The 21,744-nt window shown below is 40.4% G+C and overlaps 2 protein-coding genes across 7 annotated transcripts in view; one reads left to right on the top strand and one right to left on the bottom strand.

Moving 5' to 3' along the window:
• The window catches only part of SLC15A5 (solute carrier family 15 member 5), a 90,156-nt gene extending 77,426 nt beyond the window's left edge, over positions 1 to 12,730 (top strand). Inside the window, exons 8-9 of the mRNA XM_029204888.1 lie at positions 6,518 to 6,626; positions 12,583 to 12,730. Coding sequence (XP_029060721.1) covers positions 6,518 to 6,626; positions 12,583 to 12,730 — 257 coding nt within the window. The remainder of the gene's footprint in view (positions 1 to 6,517; positions 6,627 to 12,582) is intronic.
• Positions 1 to 21,744, bottom strand: part of DERA (deoxyribose-phosphate aldolase) — a 361,861-nt gene that overhangs the window by 67,713 nt on the left and 272,404 nt on the right. For all 6 annotated transcript variants that reach the window (XR_003791050.1, XR_003791049.1, XR_003791053.1 and 3 more), the window contains one exon: positions 18,227 to 18,333. The gene's annotated coding sequence lies outside the window, so the exon portion shown is untranslated. The remainder of the gene's footprint in view (positions 1 to 18,226; positions 18,334 to 21,744) is intronic.

The raw sequence follows: 21,744 nt of genomic DNA, 5'->3' as shown, positions 1-21,744 counted from the left end.
TTCGTTTCTGTGTGAGGGCTTTCTCTAGCTGTGGCAAGTGGGGGCCACTCTTCATCACGGTGCGCGGGCCTCTCACTGTTGTGGCCTGTCTTGTTGCGGAGCACAAGCTCCAGACACGCAGGCTCAGTAATTGTGGCTCACGGGCCCAGTTGCTCCGCGGCATGTGGGATCTTCCCAGACCAGGGCTCGAACCCGTGTTGCCTGCATTAGCAGGCAGATTCTCAACCACTGCGCCACCAGGGAAGCCCACATATCTTCAATTTGAATTGTGCTTTTTACCAATATAAAAAGATCCTTGATGTCCCTTTGACATAGTTTTTCCTTTGAATTCAATTTTTCCTGAAATCAGTATTTTCTGCTATTTTATTTTCATCTTTGCCTTATGAGGCAAAGTTTCTCATTTTTATGAGTTTCTCATTTTTATTATTATTTTATGAGTTTCTCATTTTTGTTATGAGTTTCTCATTTTTATTATTATGAGTTTCTCATTTTTATTATGAGTTTCTCATTTTTATTATTATTTTAACCTTTGTCATTTTGTGTTGGGGTGTTTTGTAAGCAACAGTAATAATATATATTATCATCACATTTCCTCCTTCATATGGATTTTTTTTTTTCTATTTACTTATCTTCAAGGTAGAGATTTACTGAGAGGCAGTATCTACTAACTGAGAATGTATACCGATTTCCTTACCTCTGGTCACATTCCATATTTTTGCCAAAATCTTCTGTCAAGGTGCCCCATTAAAACCCAAGTTACTGCAACAAGCAGACTGCTGAGATAAAGTGAGAACGTTATCTATAGCATTTTCTGGTTCTCCAACACTCTGATCAGACAGTGTGATTATAATTTGCAGTCTCAAGCATACTTGGCTCTCGCTCACGTTCAACTGTAATGCTTTCCTTCTGAGAACTACAATGCTGTGCTCCCATTACTTCTTGTCTCAGGGTTAATGGAAGTTCCACTCCCCCATGTATCAATAGTTTTAGCAGCAGAGGTACTTGGTGCTGGATACTGGTTAGAGGGATGTAGGGGAGGACTTCTCCTCCCCAAAACAGTAACTATGCATTAGATCAACATCAAATACTATAATTCTGTCTAGAATTGACCTTGATTTCTGTGGAGGGGCACTTCCTGATCACCTCCTATTCACCCCATTGGGGAGGGAAGAATCCTCCCCCTAAATAGCATAAGAAGGCTGAATACGTGGGCAGATGAGACTGACAGCAGTTTATTCATCACCTGTGCTCACAGCCCAGGGGACCAGAGCATGCCATGCCTGGCCCTGTGGGGTTGCACTGAGGAAGAGAGGGAACAAGCAGGGTCTGTAGCAACAAAGCAGTGAGGTGATCTACAGGAGGATGTGATTACTGGTCTGAATAATGTTGAAAGCTGGTAAGGAAGTGAAATCTGTTAGGCTGAGGACCGAGTGGAGTGCAGCTGGTCTAATAGGGCTAATAGGGAACTAGCCAGGAGGGGACGATATCCCCGTGTGGGGAACATATCTGACAAAGGAAGCAGGGAAATGTGCAGTCAGGCCTTTGGGGCCCTGTGACACTCAAGACGGAAAGGCAGCACACGAAATGTTAGGCCTTATAATACAGGGCATAAGATGGGGCAGGAATAAAGTATGTTCCTCTTTCACGTCAGCAGCTTTGCGCTGTTTATAGCCTCCTAGCATGTGTGGGTCACCGTATGTATGTTTTCAATCCCATTCCAAAAGCCTTAAATTTAGTGTAAATTACCCCAAGAGTCTCACGATAGGTTGAGTCTCACGATGGGTCAATCCCAGGATTTAGGTGGAAATGTCATCTTAGGTATTTTAAACGGTATGTGGGGTAAGCTATGTCAAAAACTGCTGTCCAGACGTTTTTAAACTGTTGAAATGCTAAGGAAAGTCATAAAATTAGTAGTTCTGTTAGCGCCAGTAGGGGGCTGTATTTGTGCAGTGGTGAGGGTAAGAAGTGAGGGTTCTGCTGAGCGATGATTCCCTTTACCTCTCTGTGTCTTCACCCTTTAGTCAATAACATACAAGAACTAGCTTAGATAAGTCTATAGTCTGTTTATCTCTAAAGTGACCATGATCATTTAAGATAAATAGAAACATTTTATTTAGTATCTATAAAGTCTAATGCTTGAGAGTAATTACAGACATACCTCGGAGACACTGCAGGTTCGTAAAACAAATAAAGCAATAACAAGTCACGTGAATTTTTTTGGTTTTGAGTGCATATAAAAGTTTTGTTTACACTGTACATTCCTTTTACTGTAGTCTATTAAGTGTGAAATAGCATTATGTCTAAAAAACAATGTACATACGGTAATTAAAAAATAATTCCTTTGGGAAAATGGCACTGATAGACTTGCTTGACAAGAGTGGCCACAAACCTTCAGTTTGTAAAACGTGAAGTATCTGTGAAGTGCAATAAAACGAGGTGTGCGTGTCTCCCTTACTAATCCATGAGCTCCTTTTCTTAAGCAACTTGGAATGCCCATTTCCTGGCACATAAAAATTTCTTAACAAATGATTTTCAAATGAACAAATAAATCTAGCTGAGCAAGAGATATTTGAGGAAACTGTGAGCAATGCCAAATATTTTGTGAGTGCTCTATTACGTCAACAGCCTAACACTCATTACTAACTAGCTGGTTATTCAATTAAAGTTCGTACCTGGGGCTCACTGTCAGCATTAACAAATAGCACTTTGTCATTCCTTGGACTCTTTACGTGGCTATTTTCTTCTCATGTTGATAACCTGCCTGTCCACCCCAGCTAAAATCTAGAGAAGTCTAGTTAGTCCCATTCGAGACCTAAAGTCTTCACTTTGTCTCCTTTTGCAAGGATACTCCCGATTTCAATCAGGTACTAGAAATGTCAGATGAAAAATGGCACAAATGTGAATTATGACAATAAAAGTTTATAAGCTCCTAAAATAAAGTTATAGTACCTAAGAGCTGAGTCAACTGACAATGTTAAATGGAACATTTTACAACCAGTCCTGGGATAATGATAAAAAAAAAAAAAAAAAAGGCACACAGAACATGAAGAAGTATCTAACAGGAAATGGGCCCAAGATCAAGCTGAGGCTACGTGATTTTACATGAGCATCTCTAAAGAGGGGAGAGGTGATAGCCTAATTCTTATGGGTGCCTCCTCTGTGCCTAACCCTTGACTTCTATTATCTCTTTTACTTCTCTTAACAGCTCAGTGAGAGAGGTACTGCTGTCATTTTAGAGAGGAGAAACCAAGGTTGAAGGGGTCCAGTTGAGCAAATGCCCAACAACAAAACTATTAAATAACAGAGACTTCAAAAGTCTCTCTGATTCCAAAGCCCATACTATTTCCATTGGGTATATCTTTTTACACCCAATGCTATCTCTTTACATAGACACAATAGCTCTATACATATAAAACAAATTTAAGCTTCATGAAGAATCTCTCTCTCCAACTTGATGCTAGTGTTTGTTCCATGTTATCAATTCTGGTGACGGTTCTCTTTACCACAAAGCTCACCATGTAAATTAGCTATACAGTCAATGTTAAATTATAGCTAAAGAAGGCCAAAATATGGCGCTAGAATGAGCTCAGCATTAGGAAGAAAGCTGAACATGAAAATGGTATTTAAGAAAGAATACTAGGGCTTCCCTGGTGGTGCAGTGGCTGAGAGTCCGCCTGCTCATGCAGGGGACACGGGTTCGTGCCCCGGTCCGGGAAGATCCCACATGCCGCGGAGCGGCTGGGCCCGTGAGCCATGGCCGCTGAGCCTGCGCGTCCGGAGCCTGTGCTCCACAAACGGGAGAGGCCACAACAGTGAGAGGCCCGCGTACCGCAAAAAAAAAAAAAGAAAGAATACTGCTCTATATAAAATAGATAACTAATAATGATCTACCGTATAGCACAGGGAACTCTACTCGATACTCTGTAATGGCCTATATGGGAAAAGAATCTAAAAAAGAGTGGCTGTATGTATAACATTCACTTTGCTGTACACTTGAAACTAATGCAACATTGTAAATCAACTATACCCCAATAAAATTTTTTTTAAAAGAAATAAAGAAACAATAGAGGAGTGTTATCAGGAGTCTGAACAGGTGGTACGGCACTCTTTCGTTTTATTTTTAAAATAATTCCGCTCACAAAATATCCTGTTATTCGTAAATTTCCACTGCCTTTAACTTTCCTAGTACGACATCCTCCTGTCACCCCACATGCACATAATGCCAAGTCACAGTGTTTCTCATGCGTGCCCACCCCGGCATCCCCAGTGACAGAGACGCAAGCACACCGGCATGCCCGGGGGATCTAGCGCCATCTCCTGATAGGCTGGTATTCGCTGTAATTGCACAATTTCTTGGAAATATTATGTTTTACCTTTAAAGATCTTACAAAATTGATATTCTTCTCCCTCAGCTGACTTTGTTATAGAATAAAGATAGACTTTCCAATTACTTGTTATGGACCAAAATGCATGCTCCGGGAAGAATTAATGCCATGTTAATTCTGAGGCTTTGCATACTCTGTGCAAACTCCTTTTACTCTAGCCAGAGAAACACAGTGATAAAATGGTATAATCGCATGACATGCAAAGTGCTTATGTGAAATGAAAAGGACAAAAATATGAGTGGGATATTAATTCAAGAGAAATAAGGAAACAGGACTGTTTGAATAGGCTTAGCAGGATGGCTTAGTTCTCCTTGACAATAAGTGTGATGCTATCTCACCATACCTTGACCTCTCTACCCTGACTCCCCCATTCAAGTACAATCAAATGTTTAGTTTCTGTACACACACACACACACACACACACACACACACACTAAGAGGGTTACACAATACCCGACAGACAGACATAGAGGGAAACATTCAGGGAAATTTCTCCTAAATATCAGATAAAGGCAGCATGTCAATATAGCAATAACACCATACATTTCTATTGTAACAGAACACAAGTTAATAAAATGGGGAAGCAGAACTTACAAAATAGCTTTAAACTCAGTACCAGATTTCATTATAGGTCCTAGACTATAGTGGACACAAGCTAATTTTCATGGTTGTCCATAATAATAGTCATTGGGAAGTTAAATGACAGAAGAGAAGCAGCTTTAAATGGGAAATGGCACAATTATTCACATGCTTATGCATTTGCTGACTATCAACCTTGAACAGAGCATTTAATTCAAACCCCATTTAAAAGTATACACTGTCAAGGGAGAGGCCAAGAACCATATTCTAGTTCAGGAAGCAACCCATAACCCATGTGCGAAAGATGACACTGAAGATCAAGTCTACTGGGACGTAGACGGATTGCTCACAACCCAATGTAGGAGCTGCTCCTGTAAAAAAGCAAGGAAATGCCAAGAACCTTGGCATCTGACTGTTCACAGATGATCCATTCCTGCTCTCATAATGCATAACATTTTGAGGGGAAATATTCTGCCCATTCAGAACAGCAATTGAATTTAAGTTCTCTCTCTGAAGATAGATTTCACCTTTTAATCAATCTTTTAAACTTCTGTAATGCTATATATGTGTGATATATTTGTTAATACTAAGATTCCATTCCTGTTTTTAAAGTATTGCATAAAAATAAGTGCTGCATGTATAACATATATGATATAATACATCATATTTCATATAATGTATTTGATAATATCTCAAAACCAACTGAAGAAAAATTGAATGTGTGTGTAAGACATAGAGATAATATGGATATAGATACATAGGTGTAGATATGAAAAGAGAGTTCTAGCAAAGATCAAAGCAAACGTCACAACTTAGGAGCAAAGTAAAAGAAATTACCTGAATCCTAATTAGTTTCATATATACTCAGTTGGACATCAAAAGGAAGTGAGGATTCCTTACTTAGGGGTATTAAACTGAAGGAATTACTCATCAGGTTAAAAGAAAATCTTCACATCAACCAGAGACTGCAAGTATTTGACCGATAGGGTCTGTGATATTATAACAAGGTAACACTGGATTATCTTATCTAAGTTGTCAAAATAAAGTAATATCTGACATCTACATATATTATCTCACTAGCCTTACAATTAGCACGTGCAACCAGCTATCTGGTGATGGTAAATATTTTTCATACATTCAATGTATATTTACCAAACAATCCCTATGGGGGTGCCAAGCACTGTTCTAGATATTAGACATATAAGGATGAAAAAGACAAATGTGGTTCCTGCAAATTAATAGCATAATCAGGGTTACCTGATTATAGCATAATCAGGGTTACCCAGTTATCCAGAAGAATCCAGCTCTCCTGACACCTATATGGTGTTATGCAAATCAAGTTTTTTTGACCTTCAAAACATTTGGCCTGCCTTGCTTATTATTTTACTGTTAATTACAGAATTAAATGAATTTTAACTCTGAGTTTCAGATGTGCTTTTTTGCTTTGTAGATATTATTCAAGCGAATAAAGCTCTATGAATTATGGCATGATAAAATATTCACAGAAACTTACAACTCCACAGTTGAATAACAATTACATTTGTTCCAAACAGGCAATTGGTTTCCAAACACATTAAACAAAGGCAATTTAGAAAGCTTCTTCTTCTTCTTGGCATCATTAATGTTGCTGAACGTCCTGGGATTCTGGAGTGTTTCACAAAGGTAAGTAAGTGTGTGGTAAGATGAACAATTTCTGAGTCCATGAAAGAGTGATCTGGGAGCCATCACTGAGCCAATGAGAATCCTGCATTCCATGACTGGACCAGTTAGCATATTAGAGAAATTTAACAGATATTCGGAGCAAGAAATTTCCATTTAGACTTCACTTTTTCTTTTCTCTTTTTTTTTAACATCTTTATTGGAGTATAATTGCTTTACAATGTTTAGTTTCTGCTGTATAGCAAAGTGAATCAGCTATACGTATATATATATCCCCATATCTCCTCCTTCTTGCGTCTCCCTCCCACCTTCCCTATCCCACCCCTCTAGGTAGTCACAAAGCACTGAGCTGATCTCCCTGTGCTATGCGGCTGCTTCCCACTAGCTATTTTACATTCAGTGGTATATATATGTCCATGTCACTCTCTCACTTCGTCCCAGCTTACCCTTCCTCCTCCCTGTGTCCTCAAGTCCATTCTCTACGTCTGCATCTTAATTCCTGTCCTGCCCCTAGGTTCTTCAGAACCTTTTTTTTTTTTTTTTTTGGATTCCATATATATGTGTTAGCATACGGTATTTGTTTTTCTCCTTCTGACTTACTTCACGCTGTATGACAGACTCTAGGTCCATCCACCTCACTACAAATAACTCAATTTCGTTTCTTTTTATGGCTGAGTAATATTCCATTGTATATATGTGCCACATCTTCTTTATCCATTCATCTGTCGATGGACACTTAGGTTGCTTCCATGTCCTGGCTATGGTAAATAGAGCTGCAATGAACATTGTGGTACATGACTCTTTTTGAATTATGGTTTTCTCAGGGTATATGCCCAGTAGTGGGATTGCTGGGTTGTATGGCAGTTCTTTTTTAGTTTTTTAAGGAACCTCCATGCTGTTCTCCATAGTGGCTGTATCAATTTACATTCCCACCAACAGCGCAAGAGGGTCCCCTTTTCTCCACACCCTCTCCAGCATTTATTGTTTGTAGATTTTTTGCTGATGGACATTCTGACAGGTGTGAGGTGATAACTCACTGTGGTTTTGCTTTGCATTTCTCTAATGATTAGTGATGTTGAGCATTCTTTCACGTGTTTGTTGGCAATCTGTATATCTTCTTCAGAGAAATGTCTCTTTAGGTCTTCTGCCCATTTTTGGATTGGGTTGTTCGTTTTTTTGATATTGAGCTGCATGAGCTGCTTGTAAATTTTGGAGATGAATCCTTTGTCAGTTGCTTCATTTGCAAATATTTTCTCCCATTCTGAGGGTTGTCTTTTTGTCTTGTTTATGTTTTCCTTTGCTGTGCAAAAGCTGTTAAGTTTCATTAGGTCCCATTTGTTTATATTTGTTTTTATTTCCATTTCTGTAGGAGGTGGGTCAAAAAGGATCTTGCTGTGATTTATGTCATACAGTGTTCTGCCTATGTTTTCCTCTAAGAATTTGATAGTGTCTGGCCTTACACTTAGGTCTTTAATCCATTTTGAGTTTATTTTTGTGTATGGTGTTAGGGAGTGTTCTAATTTCATTCTTTTCCATGTAGCTGTCCAGTTTTCCCAGCACCACTTATTGAAGAGGCTGTCTTTTCTCCATTGTATATTCTTGCCTCCTTTATCAAAAATAAGGTGACAATATGTGCACGGGTTTATCTCTGGGCTTTCTATCCTGTTCCATTGATCTATATTTCTGTTTTTGTGCCAGTATAGACTTCACTTTTTCCATTGGTCCTTATAATAAAATAGTTCTTTGCTCAATTCTAAAACAAGATTTTTTTCTCCACCCTTTTAGAGTTAGAAATAACTATATCGATAATAAGAATGAATGAGTCATTATCATTAAAAGCAAATATCATTAAACAAATAGCTAGAAATCTAATGATGCTTAAGATTTGGATTCCATTCAGGCCTTTAAATCAGCAGTGACCATTTCAAGGTCAATAACAAACTGTGCAAAATCATTTAGCCAGTCAGTCACCTGAGACCATTCAGTGGCTTAATATGTATTATCTACCATCCATCCATTGCCAGCCTGTCTCCCTCTCACTGACATATTCTTGGATGGCTGTGTTCTTTTGAGCAAATTCTCTAACCTCTCTGAGTCTCTGCTGATAAAGGACCAAGTGCGATGTCTGCCACATAGCAGGAACTAAACAGATTTTTATTTTCCTCACTTCTTTTCATTCATTTATCTATTTAGTATCTCATCTATTGCCACTTATTTCCTGCCTGAATTATTCTTTTGTTCATCTAATAAATCTCTTTTGGAACATCAGTCATGTGACAGGCACTGTAAGAAGTTAGAAGGACATAAAGTCAGTATCAGTATACGTTTAGTGTCACCTATGTCCCTGCTCTCATGGAGCTTACGGTCCAGTATAAGAGAGGCACTTAAACCTCATGCAAGACAGAATTAATGACAAAATCAAAAGTTTTAATGGCTCCCTGAATTTTAAAATTTCTTACCTTCCAAAGTGTGTATTATTGAAGTAACCCTCCAGGATGCATAATTTCCCTAAAATGCCTGTCTCATTCTTAGATTGAAAACCAAATTAGAAAGTCAGATTCTTGCAGAAGGATTCAACAGAAATGTCCCCAGCTTTGCAGCAAAATGTGTTGGCATCAAAAACTGAAATTGAAGGCAAGACCTTTCTCCCCTCTGTCCATCACCTCCAAACACGAGTGGTGCCCATCCACTAATTCTCACAAACCTGCATTGTTTCTCAATTTCAGTTACTCTCCCACTGTAAGAGTTGACCCTGTCTTTCATGAAGTAGTTTAAAAGGCAGTCTCTAGAGGCAGCCCAGTTGAATCCAGTCCCACAACTTAGCTGCACAAACTTTAAGCTGTTTAACTTTGCTAAGCCTCAATTTCTACTTTGTAAAAAGGAAATAATAAGAATGGTAACTGTGTCAGAAAGTTGCTGTGAGGATGAGTAAATTGCCAAAGTGTTAGCAGTAATAATAATGGCTTCATATGTTGCCTTATGCCCCCTTCTTTTTATTCTTTACCTAGACTCATGCTGAGATATGGTTAAGATGACCATGATTGTGGGCTAAATTCAGGTAGAACTAGTGCTGGAACCAAATACCTACTAGCTCAGGGACTGATTCATTTATCCATTCATTTAACCAACATGTTAAGCATTGTTCCAAGCACTAGAAAAATAAAACCAAAGAAAACAAAGTACTGGTCTACAAGGAGCTGGCATCTAGTACTCAAAATATTTAAGTATGATTCTTCTGTGATTGTCGAGCAAGTGAGTTACTGTAAAGTGAGAGATGGTAGAGTTGGGGTTCAGAGAAGGAGGCGAGAATAAAAAATACAAAGAACCAGAGATTGGAGGAACCAAAGATGAAAGGAACTAAGGGATAATGTAGGGCTTATTCAGAAAGAAATTGGAGTCTTTACCAAATCTTCTCCATCTCCTGTATACTTTCTTTTCTCCTGCATACTTTTTGAGGGAAGGTAAAAAAGAGGGTGAAACAAAGCAGGAAGGAAAGAAATTAATTTTCCATGCGTTGAGCATTTCTGTCTTAAGTAGCAGGTTTGTCCCCCTCCCTGTTATGGAGATCATACCATTCCACTTTATAAGTAAGAAAACCAAAGTGAAAATCTAACCAAGTAAATTGACTAAGTTCACACAAGTAGGACGCAAACCTTACTTTGTCTCCAAAACCCATACACTTTCTCCTAGACTCTGCTGCCTCTAAGTGCCATAGAAGAGCCCTTTTCCCGCTCCCTGACGGCCCCTTAACTCTCGTGGGGGAGGAAACCAGTCCCTTCAGTTCAACTAACTATACCCACCACCACCTGTTGATCCGCCTCCACAAGAAAAGAATGTGTGTCATGTTTCAGAAGAAAGGAGAATCTGAAAAATTTGCCTGCAGAGATTAAGTAGCTAGAACCAACTACATTAGTTCAAAGGCACACATTGCCTTGGGTATCTATTTCCCACTGGGATCCAAGGGGCCAAACCAAAAGAGTTAACCAAAAAACTATCTGGAATCCAAGGCATCGGATCACTGTCTGCAGTGAGAAGTGCATGATTCCAGCTTATTTCTATACTGATTGTTTCTGTCAAACCCTAACGAACAATAAGGATGCAAAGAAAGAGGGGAAAACACAGACGTCCCAGGGACAGCATTATTGAAACATATTATTTATAAGTCAGATGGTGCTTGATCTTAATATACTTCCAATCACAATCCAATTTTTACCAAACCCAAAGGTGTATTTGTTCAGAGCCAGATACTGGTGACAAATCTATCAAGAATAGGACAGTCCCAAGTTATTCTTGTCCCCAAGATCTTGAGACCAGTGGATCAATGATGAAACAGCAGCCTCGCTAATATACAGGTGGAATTAGGTTTGTGTTAGCACCTGAGGGCACCCTACCATCAAGTTTATATTAGTGTGCAACAATCCTGGTGTAAGTCCTAGAACCAAACTAATCTTGTAGGGGTCAGTAGGAGATCACTTAACTGAGTATAATTAGGACTATTCCATGAATGTCAGTCCAGATGTACCTTCCATTACTACAAAAAAAAAAAAAAAAGGCAAACAATCCCCTTCCTCTGCCTCTGTCTGTATTAGAGTCCCCCTCAATCAAATCTGAAATAGGGCAATGGTGACATGACACACCTGAGGCTCTCCAGGTTGGGGGTGGAGGAAGTAGGTGGATGAAATGTCTTTCCTTGCTGAAAAGTATTATACAAACACCTCTACAGTCCTTACTATAACTATGTATCTTGCATCAAATGCTAAAATAAAGGATATTACAGACATTTATGGGGGGAGAGAGCAGAAGCGTATTTGTTATTACAACTTGACACCACTGTCCCTCCAATGTTGTAAAACACATCTTATGAAGTTGACATCATTGTGCTTATTTTGTTAATGATACCAGTAATCTTTTGTGCATAACCTGCAATGATTATTGAAAGAGACATAAATCAGAGAAAAATGACCAGTTATTCAAGCATATCCTTTTCTTACAGTTATCGCTAGCAATATATTAAGAAGGAAAAGAAGGTAAAACTCTCTAGCATTGGAAACTTTCACAAATCAAAAAAAGAAGAAATGTCTGACCTCAAAGACTTAGGTGCATTTGATAAAATTGAACTTATGGCCCTTGACCATTTGTTCATTCAACCAATATTTATTGTACACCTGCTATGTACCAGGCACTGATCAAGGTACTAGGAATACAGCAGTGACTAAAGCAGTATGAAATTCCTCTCCTCCTGGAACTTCTTCAAAAATGTTTAAGAAGTAAGTTGCCTTTAGAGGCAGTGTGCCATAGAGGGAAAAGGCCAGGACTCTGAATAAGAGACTTCTGGTTTCAAACCCAGGCTCTGCCAACTATTACTCATACAAACCCTAAGCAACTTATTTAACCTCCTAGAAGTTCAGTATTTCTGTCTGTGAAATGGGGATGGCTCCACCCTTCCAGGGTTATAGTGAGAATTCGGTACGTTAGGGTGAGCACTGGACCCTAGCACGCTGCCTGGCACTTAGAAGATTTTTCTTGAGTCAGGGATAGAGGGCACACATTTTAGAAATATGTTCATGGATTTTTTTCTTTGACAGTGGTGTTTTCCACACAGTCTCAGCACCGAATTTACAAACCCTCAGTGCATCTGATAAATCTTTCGAGTCCTGCCGCCATGAAATCTACAAGGTTGATAATTCCAGACTTTCCAGTTCTCTCGCTGTCAGACTCACTGCAGGTTGTAAAAGAGCGCCATCTAAAGGTCCTCGTGAGGCACCTTAATATGTCCTAAAACTCCTTTTGTCGTTTTATAAAGACTGTTCTGGTGAGCGGTGCTCTTAAATAACCATCGCTGTTGTGCCAGTATCTATGGGCCTATAATAAAAGTAAGACAAGCACAGGGGGAAGGCAAATGATTTATCAGGTCCTCTACATCTGGTCCTAAAAAAAGCTTTCTTTCTTTCTCTTTTAGATATTGTAATCTAAATCATTTTAATGCCCAGAACATCAGCGGAAGTCATCTTGAAGAAACACTTCTCCTCCATGAAAAGTCTCTGAAATTTTATGGCAGTACACAGGAATTTTCTTCGAGTATTGATCTTTGGGAAACAGCCCTGTGAAACTCTGTTGTTTGACTCAACCTGTCTTATGAACAGAGTATTCACTGTTTTCTTCAGCTAGACACTATGCGTTTTCGTTTTAGAGCTAATATGTGTGAGGGTGGCCTTATGAATATTATCTGTGTACTTTACAAAGACTAATTATGACTCCTCTAGTCATAATTATGACTGTTACGCTTTTGCATTAACATGTTATGCCTTTGAATTAATGAAGTAATTTCAAAGTCTAAGTAATTACTCTATGACAACAAAAAGTTAGTATTTCCTATGCATCACAATATTTTAAAACTTTTTACAATGGTTTGGCCATTATAAGCAACCTATATGACATTTTTTAGTTTTCATGTGTCCTTAGAATCAAAATAACAGTATGTTAACATTCTTTCTTTCAATGCATTAATTGAGTACTTACTGCATGCCAGGCATAGTGATCATATACTGTCTATGTCAGAGTAAATAATAAACCTATACACAATTTCACTATACTTCATCTTGCTATTACACTATCAAGTTATGAATTAAGGAAATATTCTCTGAATCAAAGAGCAACATTACTAAAATAGAGGTCCTTAACAAAAAGAGAATATTCACATACTGAAGAAACTGTAAAGTAAATGGAAATGATGGAATTATTGCGATTGAAGGAAAGAAGAAAATTAAGGAAGGTTAAATGAGTGTTGGGGGAAGGGCAAGTGATCAAATCAATCAGGGATGCTTAAAGAGATTCCCTAGTCCAAAGGATGTCTTTTAGTCTCCACTGCTACCAGTTCAGACGCACTCAGAAAATTATCTTCTAAAAGAGATTTTTCCCGTATAAGCAAAGAAATGTGAAAAAAACTCATTTAAACCAAAAAAAAGGCAAATACAACTAGTGTCCCAAATCTCTGTAGCAGTGCTTGTCAAAGTTTTGTTAAGGACCCCCTGCTTCAGGCACCTCTTTCTGGCCCCTACCATAGACTGCTTTAACCCAAACCTTTTTCCAAGACTTCCCAAGTCTTCTTATGCTCCCTGAAATCTGAGCACCACTGCCTTAAGGGACAGTTCAAGCTGGATAGGAGAGGGGTGTTTATCAGTTGATTGCAAATGATTCTGCAGTTAAGCACCTCCCTTGTGACCTAAAATATTTTAGATCTGTAGAATAAAAGATTTACACATCTTGATTAGGTGTGATATGCATTTTTAATTGCAAAAGAACAGCTGTAAAGCACCAGGTGTTTCTCTTACTCAAACTATTTTTTGTTTGTTTGTTCTGAGGACAAATGAAAAGACAAACTCTTACAGACAAAAATTCTTGCCCTGTAACTTTTTCAAATCCTTCTTTTTTCAGCATTTGTTCTCTGACGAAACACTGAGGCCAGTCCTTGATCTTCCTTAGAATCTTTCTTTGCTGCAAAACGTTAAATGCCAAGTTTGCGATTTGGGTTTAATGAACACCCCAAAGATCAAGAAACCTTTAAACATCTCGTCTCAGTACAAGTCAGAAGCTCTAACGGTCCCTCTCACCAACAGAAAAAGGGTTTGCCTTATTTTGTTGTTCCCCCTCCCCACCGCCCCAAATTTGCCTTCCTCTCCTTAATTTCTACATCATAATAGAAAAAGGTGCTCATTGTGCTTTCACTCATCCTTAGAGATGAAAAGAGAGCTACAGAATTATAAAGATGACCCTAAGCGAACACCAAAAGAGCTTAGAATTCTCACATCGGGGCTGACACTCATGATTAGCTGAATTGCAGGAACTACACACGCTTCCATTGGAAACAGGATGCATTCATGCACTAGTTTCTTGTCTAGTGCTTAGCAACATTATCACCAAGCACCTGGAATAGTTTAGGCATTAAGTGTAATTGGTTTTGCTTTACATAAATCTGTAGCTTTGTAAATAAGCGGAGCATTTCAGCTTCTCTGTAACACCAATTAACTTAAAGGGATGCGTTGTCTGTAGGAGACTGCTGGGTTCTGTACTGTATTTCTCCCGTAATGTGCTCATTGGCTGGCAAAGTTCTGTGTCCCTGCAGTGTTGCATTGACTCCCAGTCACTTGGTGTCAAGGGTCTGTACCCAGTCACTCATTTGCTCCATTTTTCAGTTGTAAAAGATTGGGAAAATGGAGTCTTCCCTAAGAAGCATCTTCGGTGCTCTATTTCTGTTCACGAGGGAGACCTGAAAGGCAAGGTACTTGAAAATGTTTTCTGTGACCTGCAGAGCACAGATCTGACCCCAGCTGATTCTATCCATAACTGACGTCTACATCTCTTTCCTTTCTTTTTTTCTTGTAACGCTTCAATCCAATGCAGCCAAAAGTCACTGCATTGAGCCTGTATACAAAATTAAGAAAACCATATTCTTATTATGTAAATTTGCTAGTGAAAATGTTTCCATCAGAGGGACTTTTTTTAATAACACTCAGAAATCTGCTCCTGGGAGTTGGTAAATTTTTTCAAGCTTCTGGGATATTACCCCTCATCTCTTTACTCGGTTTAATCCCTTCTCTCTCATATCCCCTTCAGGTAATCTTGATATATAGCATTCATTCCACAGCATTCATTCCACTCTGGCCAACCTCTAATTCTCTTGGTTTCTGAAAGTGTTTTGTCGACTATCAGAGTAACAGTATCACCAAAATACAGCTCATGATTCCAAAAAGTTTCCTACTAATATTATGTGATTTACAAATTGAAGGAGGGAGAATCACCCCTTCTGAAAACTGTCAGGATCCCTTGTTGGATGAGAAAAGAGCTTCAGCATTAGGACCGTGAACCAGTCCGGCGGTGGGCATAGCCCATCGCCACTGCTAGAGAAGCTGATATACAATTACCGGTCACAGGCTTATGGGTAAGGTTCTTAAATGAAATCAACAGCCAAGTGATGACAGCACACAGGTGCTGCTAACATTCAGGTCTGCTTGTAGAGAACAGGGAAATGAAAGGACCCACTCATAATAACAACCCAATACAGTTTACAAGTTGCTGTCACATGTATCGTCACATTTGGTTGGCACCACTCCTGGGAAGTAGGCACATTTTGGCATGCCCATTTTGTACACGAGACATTGCAGCTCTGAGACATTATCAAGAGTCACAGAGATACTGGATGCCACAGGACTAGAACCTTGGTCCCTCTGTCTCTAAAGAGCCAGCCCCTTCTACAAATGACACTCATAATGTCACCAACACTGGATCATCCCCAGCCACTCAGGTGAAACACTCTCTAAATAATCCAAAAGGGAACAAGAATGAAAAGAAAGACCACATTGGGGTCAGAGACTCTGACAAAATGGTTACCCAAAACAGCATGTTTCTAATGGTTACCCAAAACAGCATGTTTCTAACATCTCTTTCCCTGCCCTCAGCTTCCTCTGTGGAGCCAGGCACTACCCTCATGTGGACTTTAGGCTGCTAGAAGCACCGCACTGAAAAGACCTGCCCAGACTGACCACACTGGGGTTGGGAAATAGGGTCTTGGGCTCAAAAGCATCCTTTCCTTCCCCTTTCAACAAAATGCCCTCAGATGTGCTATAGTCAATTCCAAACTGCTTAGGAAAGAACAGGTTAAGAAAAACAAATTCACCCCCCAAAATGTGATTAAGATTTGTGAAGACTCCTGTAGTACTTGCTGAGTACAAGACACTGTTCTAAGTGTTTTTATTTAATATTAACTCATTAATCATCACAGTTACTCTATAAGTACAATTGTAGACCCCATTTTACAGATACGAAACATGAAGCACAAAGGAGTTAATAACTTTCCAGGGACTTCCCTGGTGGTCCAGTGGTTGAGACTCTGTGCTTCCAGTGCCGGGGGCACGGGTTCGATCCCTGGTCGGGGAACTAAGATCCCACATGCCGTGTGGTGTGGCCAAAAAATAAAGATAAATAATTTTCCAAAGGTTATACATGCAGCATGGACAGAGTAAAAATGTGGACCTAGGGATCCTGATTACAGATTCCAGGGGCTAGCCCTCTCTATATAGCTGCCTCTCAGTAAAGCTGTTGTCTACAATAGATTTTTATGTATTCTCAGGGCAATTCCATGGAAGACAATGCCTTAGCCCAAGGGATTTCAGTCTCTTTCTGTCCCAACACAAAAGAACGTGACTTCTTCCATCAGTCCTTGCTGGATGGAAACAACAGGTACTTTTAACACCCCTAGGTAGTGCCCCCTCCCTCCCTTTTTGTGAATAATTATTGTTCTCCTGCTTACACCCAAAGGCATGACTCTAAGGGCAGAATTTCAGACTCTATGGTAGTGAGTGGGTACTTCTATCTCAAAACTGTTGTAGGGGGGATTCCCTGGTGGCACGGTGGTTGAGAGTCCGCCTGCCGATGCAGGGGACGTGGGTTCGTGCCCCGGTCCAGGAAGATCCCACATGCCATGGAGCGGCTGAGCCCGTAAGCCATGGCCACTGAGCCTGCGCCTCTGCAACAGGAGAGGCCGCAACAGTGAGAGGCCCGCGTACCGCAAAACAAAAAAAGAAACTGTTGTAGGGATCCTTGTAGGGTGTTCCTTAAATCACAAGGTAAGCTGTCTGTTCCTCAAATGACAGTCATCATTAGAGATCAAGATGGAGCCTTAGGTCAACTAGTCTCTCCACTTCCTTAGCCTCTCCACAGACATTCCTGGAATTCCTCCAGCCCTGTTCTCCAGTGAGCTTAGTGGAAGCGTCAAAAATAATCACAAGACCCAGCCTCTCCGTCTCTCTCTGCCTATCTCTGTCTCTCTGTCTCATTCTCTCTGTCTCTCAGTGCTCTCTCTCTCTCTGGCTCTGTGTCCCACTGAGGTTGTCTACAGTAGAATGGATGCTATTTGACAGCCAAGATCTTTTCCCCAAGTGATACATTGTCACTAGTCTACTCAGAGACTTTCCTAATTATTAAATAATAATAGCACCCAAACCTTAATCTATCACCCATCTTAGACAGGTTTGAATCCATTTACTGGCTGGGAATCAGGTTGTTGCTTCAGTTTGCTAAACCACAAGTGACCAAGTCTCATATAAATACAGTAATGAGTCAAGAGCCTATGACAAGTGTCTATTACCATGGTGGCAGCAAGTTAGGAGCACATTTAATGACATTTACGCAAAGAGCAAGGTAACACTGCTACCAGGGATAAAAGAAGGAGAAAAATGGAATCAACGGGAGGCGGAAATTTGGCAAAAATCAGGGGGAAGTCACCATAACATTGAAGAAACTACCAAGAAAGCACACATGTCGTCATCATGTCAGTTTTCATTTTCCCAAAGCAATCTCTGGAAGCAAAACGAGAAGGCAAGTCGAGAGAATATGCTAAATTTTAAAATAAGAGAAAGAGCTCTCAGAAATGCCAGAGAGGAAGTGTGAGCTTCAGAAGCCAGAGCAGTGAGAGGCCATCTGGAGACACTGATTTCCCATTTTCGTGTGATACACTGCACAGCGCAGGTGCCTGGATTCCCATGAATTGATTAGGACCCCCTAGAGCAGACCCCATGCTTCTTACCACATTCCCACGCCTCTCTTACATGAGTGAAACCTTCCTGACCGGTTTCTACGGTATCTCCGTAAATGCAGACTTCTGTCTTCATGCAGCTTGTACAGTTCTGCCTTACTTCTTTGCAGCCAACCACGCCTGAAAGACAGGAACAAACAAGATGGACAAGTGTGGCAGTGAATGAACCGTTTTACTGCAATTGGAAGTTCACGGAGAATAAATTATCCTCTAGTTCAAGCTGTCCAGTAGCAATTCTCATTAATAATAACACTTCGACAACAGTCTGCCTCTCACAATGACAGTGAGTGCTGGAAACTTTATCGTTACTCTCGAAGCAGGAGTCACGTCCCAGACGGCCGGCCCAGATCACCATATGCAGCTCACAAGAGAAGGCTTAAATTACTACGAAGCTTGACTGCATAACTGTCCATGAAGTTCACTGGCTAGATGAGCAGGTGGAAAAAATCCAAGGGCTTCTCTCCTTCCAGCTTCCTCTGCTGATCCATGCTACATCGTAAATGATTTTTCACATTAATGAGTTCATCTAGCTAAAAGGATACTTTCCTCTCTTCTTGCTTCATTGACGATATCTCTTTTACTACAGGATCTTTATTTCCTACATGTGGCCACAAGGTAATAGAGAATATGTGGTCCATGAAGACGGAGATTTTTGTGGAGATCTGCATCCCCACATATGTACTTACACACACATATACATATACTTACACGAACAGAAGGAGGGTTCCAGTCGGTAGCAGGTGCTACTGCGCTTCTCCATGTGGGCTTCTTTATGTTGTCTCTCTATATGGGCTACTCTGGGCTTCTTTGAAGCTTGATGGCTGGTACCCCAGGGCAAGTATCCCCCCAAAGAAATAAAGCCAGGCAGAAACAATATTGTCTTTTGTGACCTAGCCAGGGGCTATGCAGCATCACTTCTACTGCATTCTATTTGTTGAGGCAGTCAGAGTCTTGTTTCGATTTAAAGAGGGGAAACCAGCTCCATCTCTTCGTGAGAAATAGCAAAATTCCAGAAATTCGCTTAGGACCCCAAATGTTGCTGTGGACATTTTTAGTCTAAAGAGGGACAGACATCTGTTAGACAAACAAAGGGCAGAGGCAGGAGCATTTCAGGTAACGTTAAGACGACGCATAAGCAACACGGCAAAGTGTGAAACAGAACAGCTTATTCTGCAAACTGCAAGTTGTTTGGACTTTTTTTTTTTTTTTTTTTGGGGGGCGCGGGCTTCTCACTGCTGTGGCCTCTCCCGTTGCGGAGCACAGGTTTCAGATGCGCAGGCTCAGCGGCCATGGCTCACGGGCCCAGCCGCTCCACGGCATGTGGGATCCTCCCGGACCGGGGCACGAACCCGTGTCCCCTGCATCGGCAGGCGGACTCTCAACCACTGCGCCACCAGGGAAGCCCTGTTTGGACTTTTGACAGGAGCAGTTGTTTGACTGGAGCACAAGATTCAAGGGCAGAATAATATGACAGATTGGTGTTTCAAAAAGAACACTCAGTCAAAAAATGTAAAGGATACATTGGTAGGGGCTAGAAAGAAGTTAGCTCAGGATGGTCACTGTGTGTAAGTGAATATTGGAAAGAGATAATGAGGTCTGAGGTTAGGATAGCAGGATGGGGATGGGAAGGGGAAGAACATAGGAGATTCAAAGGCATAATGATAGGAAGAAACCATTTATTGGATTTCCACTGGGCATTTAATTATCTCAGGCACTTAATTATCTCACAGTAACTCTATGATCTGGGAATTATTACTGTCTTTATTTTGTACGTTAGGAAACTGAAACAGGGAGAAGCCAAGGTACTTACCCATTTTCCCCACAATTAGAACTAGGATTCGTAGAGTCCAACATGGAAGCCCACACATTTAATCACTAAGCTGAACTGATTGGATGTGGTGGTGACAAAGGAAAATGTGTCCAAGATCATCACCAGGTTTCTGATTCAAGCAGCAAAGTGACTGTTAATGCCACTCGACTAAAGAAAGAAATACAGGAGGATGGGGGACTGGGATGGTGGAAAGGATGTAAACATGTTTGTACATAATGAATTTGAGGTGTCTGTAGGGAGCTGAGTGGAGATTTCTAATACCCTGTTGGTGATCTACACAAGGCATGATGGGTTTTGTTCATACAGAAATGAATCCGATGTTTAAGAATCTAGTTGGAGACATTAGATGTGAACAGGTAAAATTAAACAAATATTTTAATAGCAACTTGAGACAATACTATGAAAGATGTCATAGGTCAGCACACAATTAATTTCCATCTTAACTGAAAGTAAAATAAGGATCCAGAAGAGGAAGAAATCTTGATAGGTTGGGGTGATAGGACCATGTTTTACTGAGGAGGTATAACCTGGATCTTCAAAAATGGATGAGGATTTGGATGAAGAAAAGAGAAAACGGAATAATACAAAGGTTTGGGATGAAGCCAGAGAAAAACTCATAGCCCACAGTGCAAGTGTTTTAAAAGCGAAAGTTTCGAAGGCAATATAGGAAATCAACACCAGAATGCCAGAGTTCTAACCTGCGGGGCAAGATATGCTGCCTCACTGAGTCTCAGTTACCCTGACTGTAAAATGGGTATTTCAGTTACGACCTCAAGGTTTTTATGAGGATTAAGTAAGATAATATATGTAAAGCAACAAGTAAATGTTTATTACTGCTTTATTTTTTTTAATAAGAAATGAATCTAAGTCATCAAACGTTTATACTTAAAAGGACCTTAAGGAACATCTAACCAAATTTTTATTTTATAAATGAGGAAATCTAGGCCCAGAGAGGTGATGCAATTTGCAAACAGAGAAACACCTATTTAGCTGGTAAAGCTTCCAGGAGTTCTGACACTCAGTCTGGCTCACTGGAGTATGGATTCGCCAAAGAATTATTAGGGAAGAAGCCTCCATAGTCAAATGCTGGGTTTAACAAACAATTTAGTTCAATGTCTTCAGGACTTCTCAGAAGCTTTATTATATATATTGGGAATTGCTAAGAAACGGATTTGCTATTCAGTGTTTTCTAAATTCATGTGGCCACTCAGTCCTCTGCTCAGAGAATACTTCTCAGCACTGGTATTCTTTGCTATACATTGGAGATGCTGGTAGGGTAGAAAATACATAGGCTTTGTGATCAAACAAAATTGGATTTGAGGGCTTCCCTGGTGGCTCAGTGGTTGAGAGTCCGCCTGCCGATGCAGGGGACACGGGTTCGTGCCCTGGTCCGGGAAGATCCCACATACCGCGGAGCGGCTGGGCCCGTGAGCCATGGTCGCTGAGCCTGCGCGTCCGGAGCCTGTGCTCCGCAACGGGAGAGGCCACAACAGTGAGAGGCCTGCGTACCGCAAAAAAAAAAAAAAAAAAAATTGGATTTGAACTAAGTATCCATCAGGCAGTAGCTGGGCAGCCTTTGACATACTATTTAATCTCCTTGAGGCTTAGTTTCTACATCTGCAAAATAGAGTAAGAACATATACTTCACAGGACTTTGTACATCAACATATATAATGCATGTGGCAAAAGCCCTGAGACAT

The sequence above is a fragment of the Monodon monoceros genome, unplaced genomic scaffold (genome assembly GCF_005190385.1).
Source record: "Monodon monoceros isolate NGI ecotype Baffin Bay Population unplaced genomic scaffold, NGI_Narwhal_1 Super_Scaffold_6, whole genome shotgun sequence".
In the NCBI taxonomy this organism is placed as follows: Eukaryota; Metazoa; Chordata; class Mammalia; order Artiodactyla; family Monodontidae; genus Monodon; species Monodon monoceros.
The sequence above is the reverse complement of the archived record's forward strand: the minus strand, read 5'-3'. Positions and strand labels throughout refer to the sequence as shown.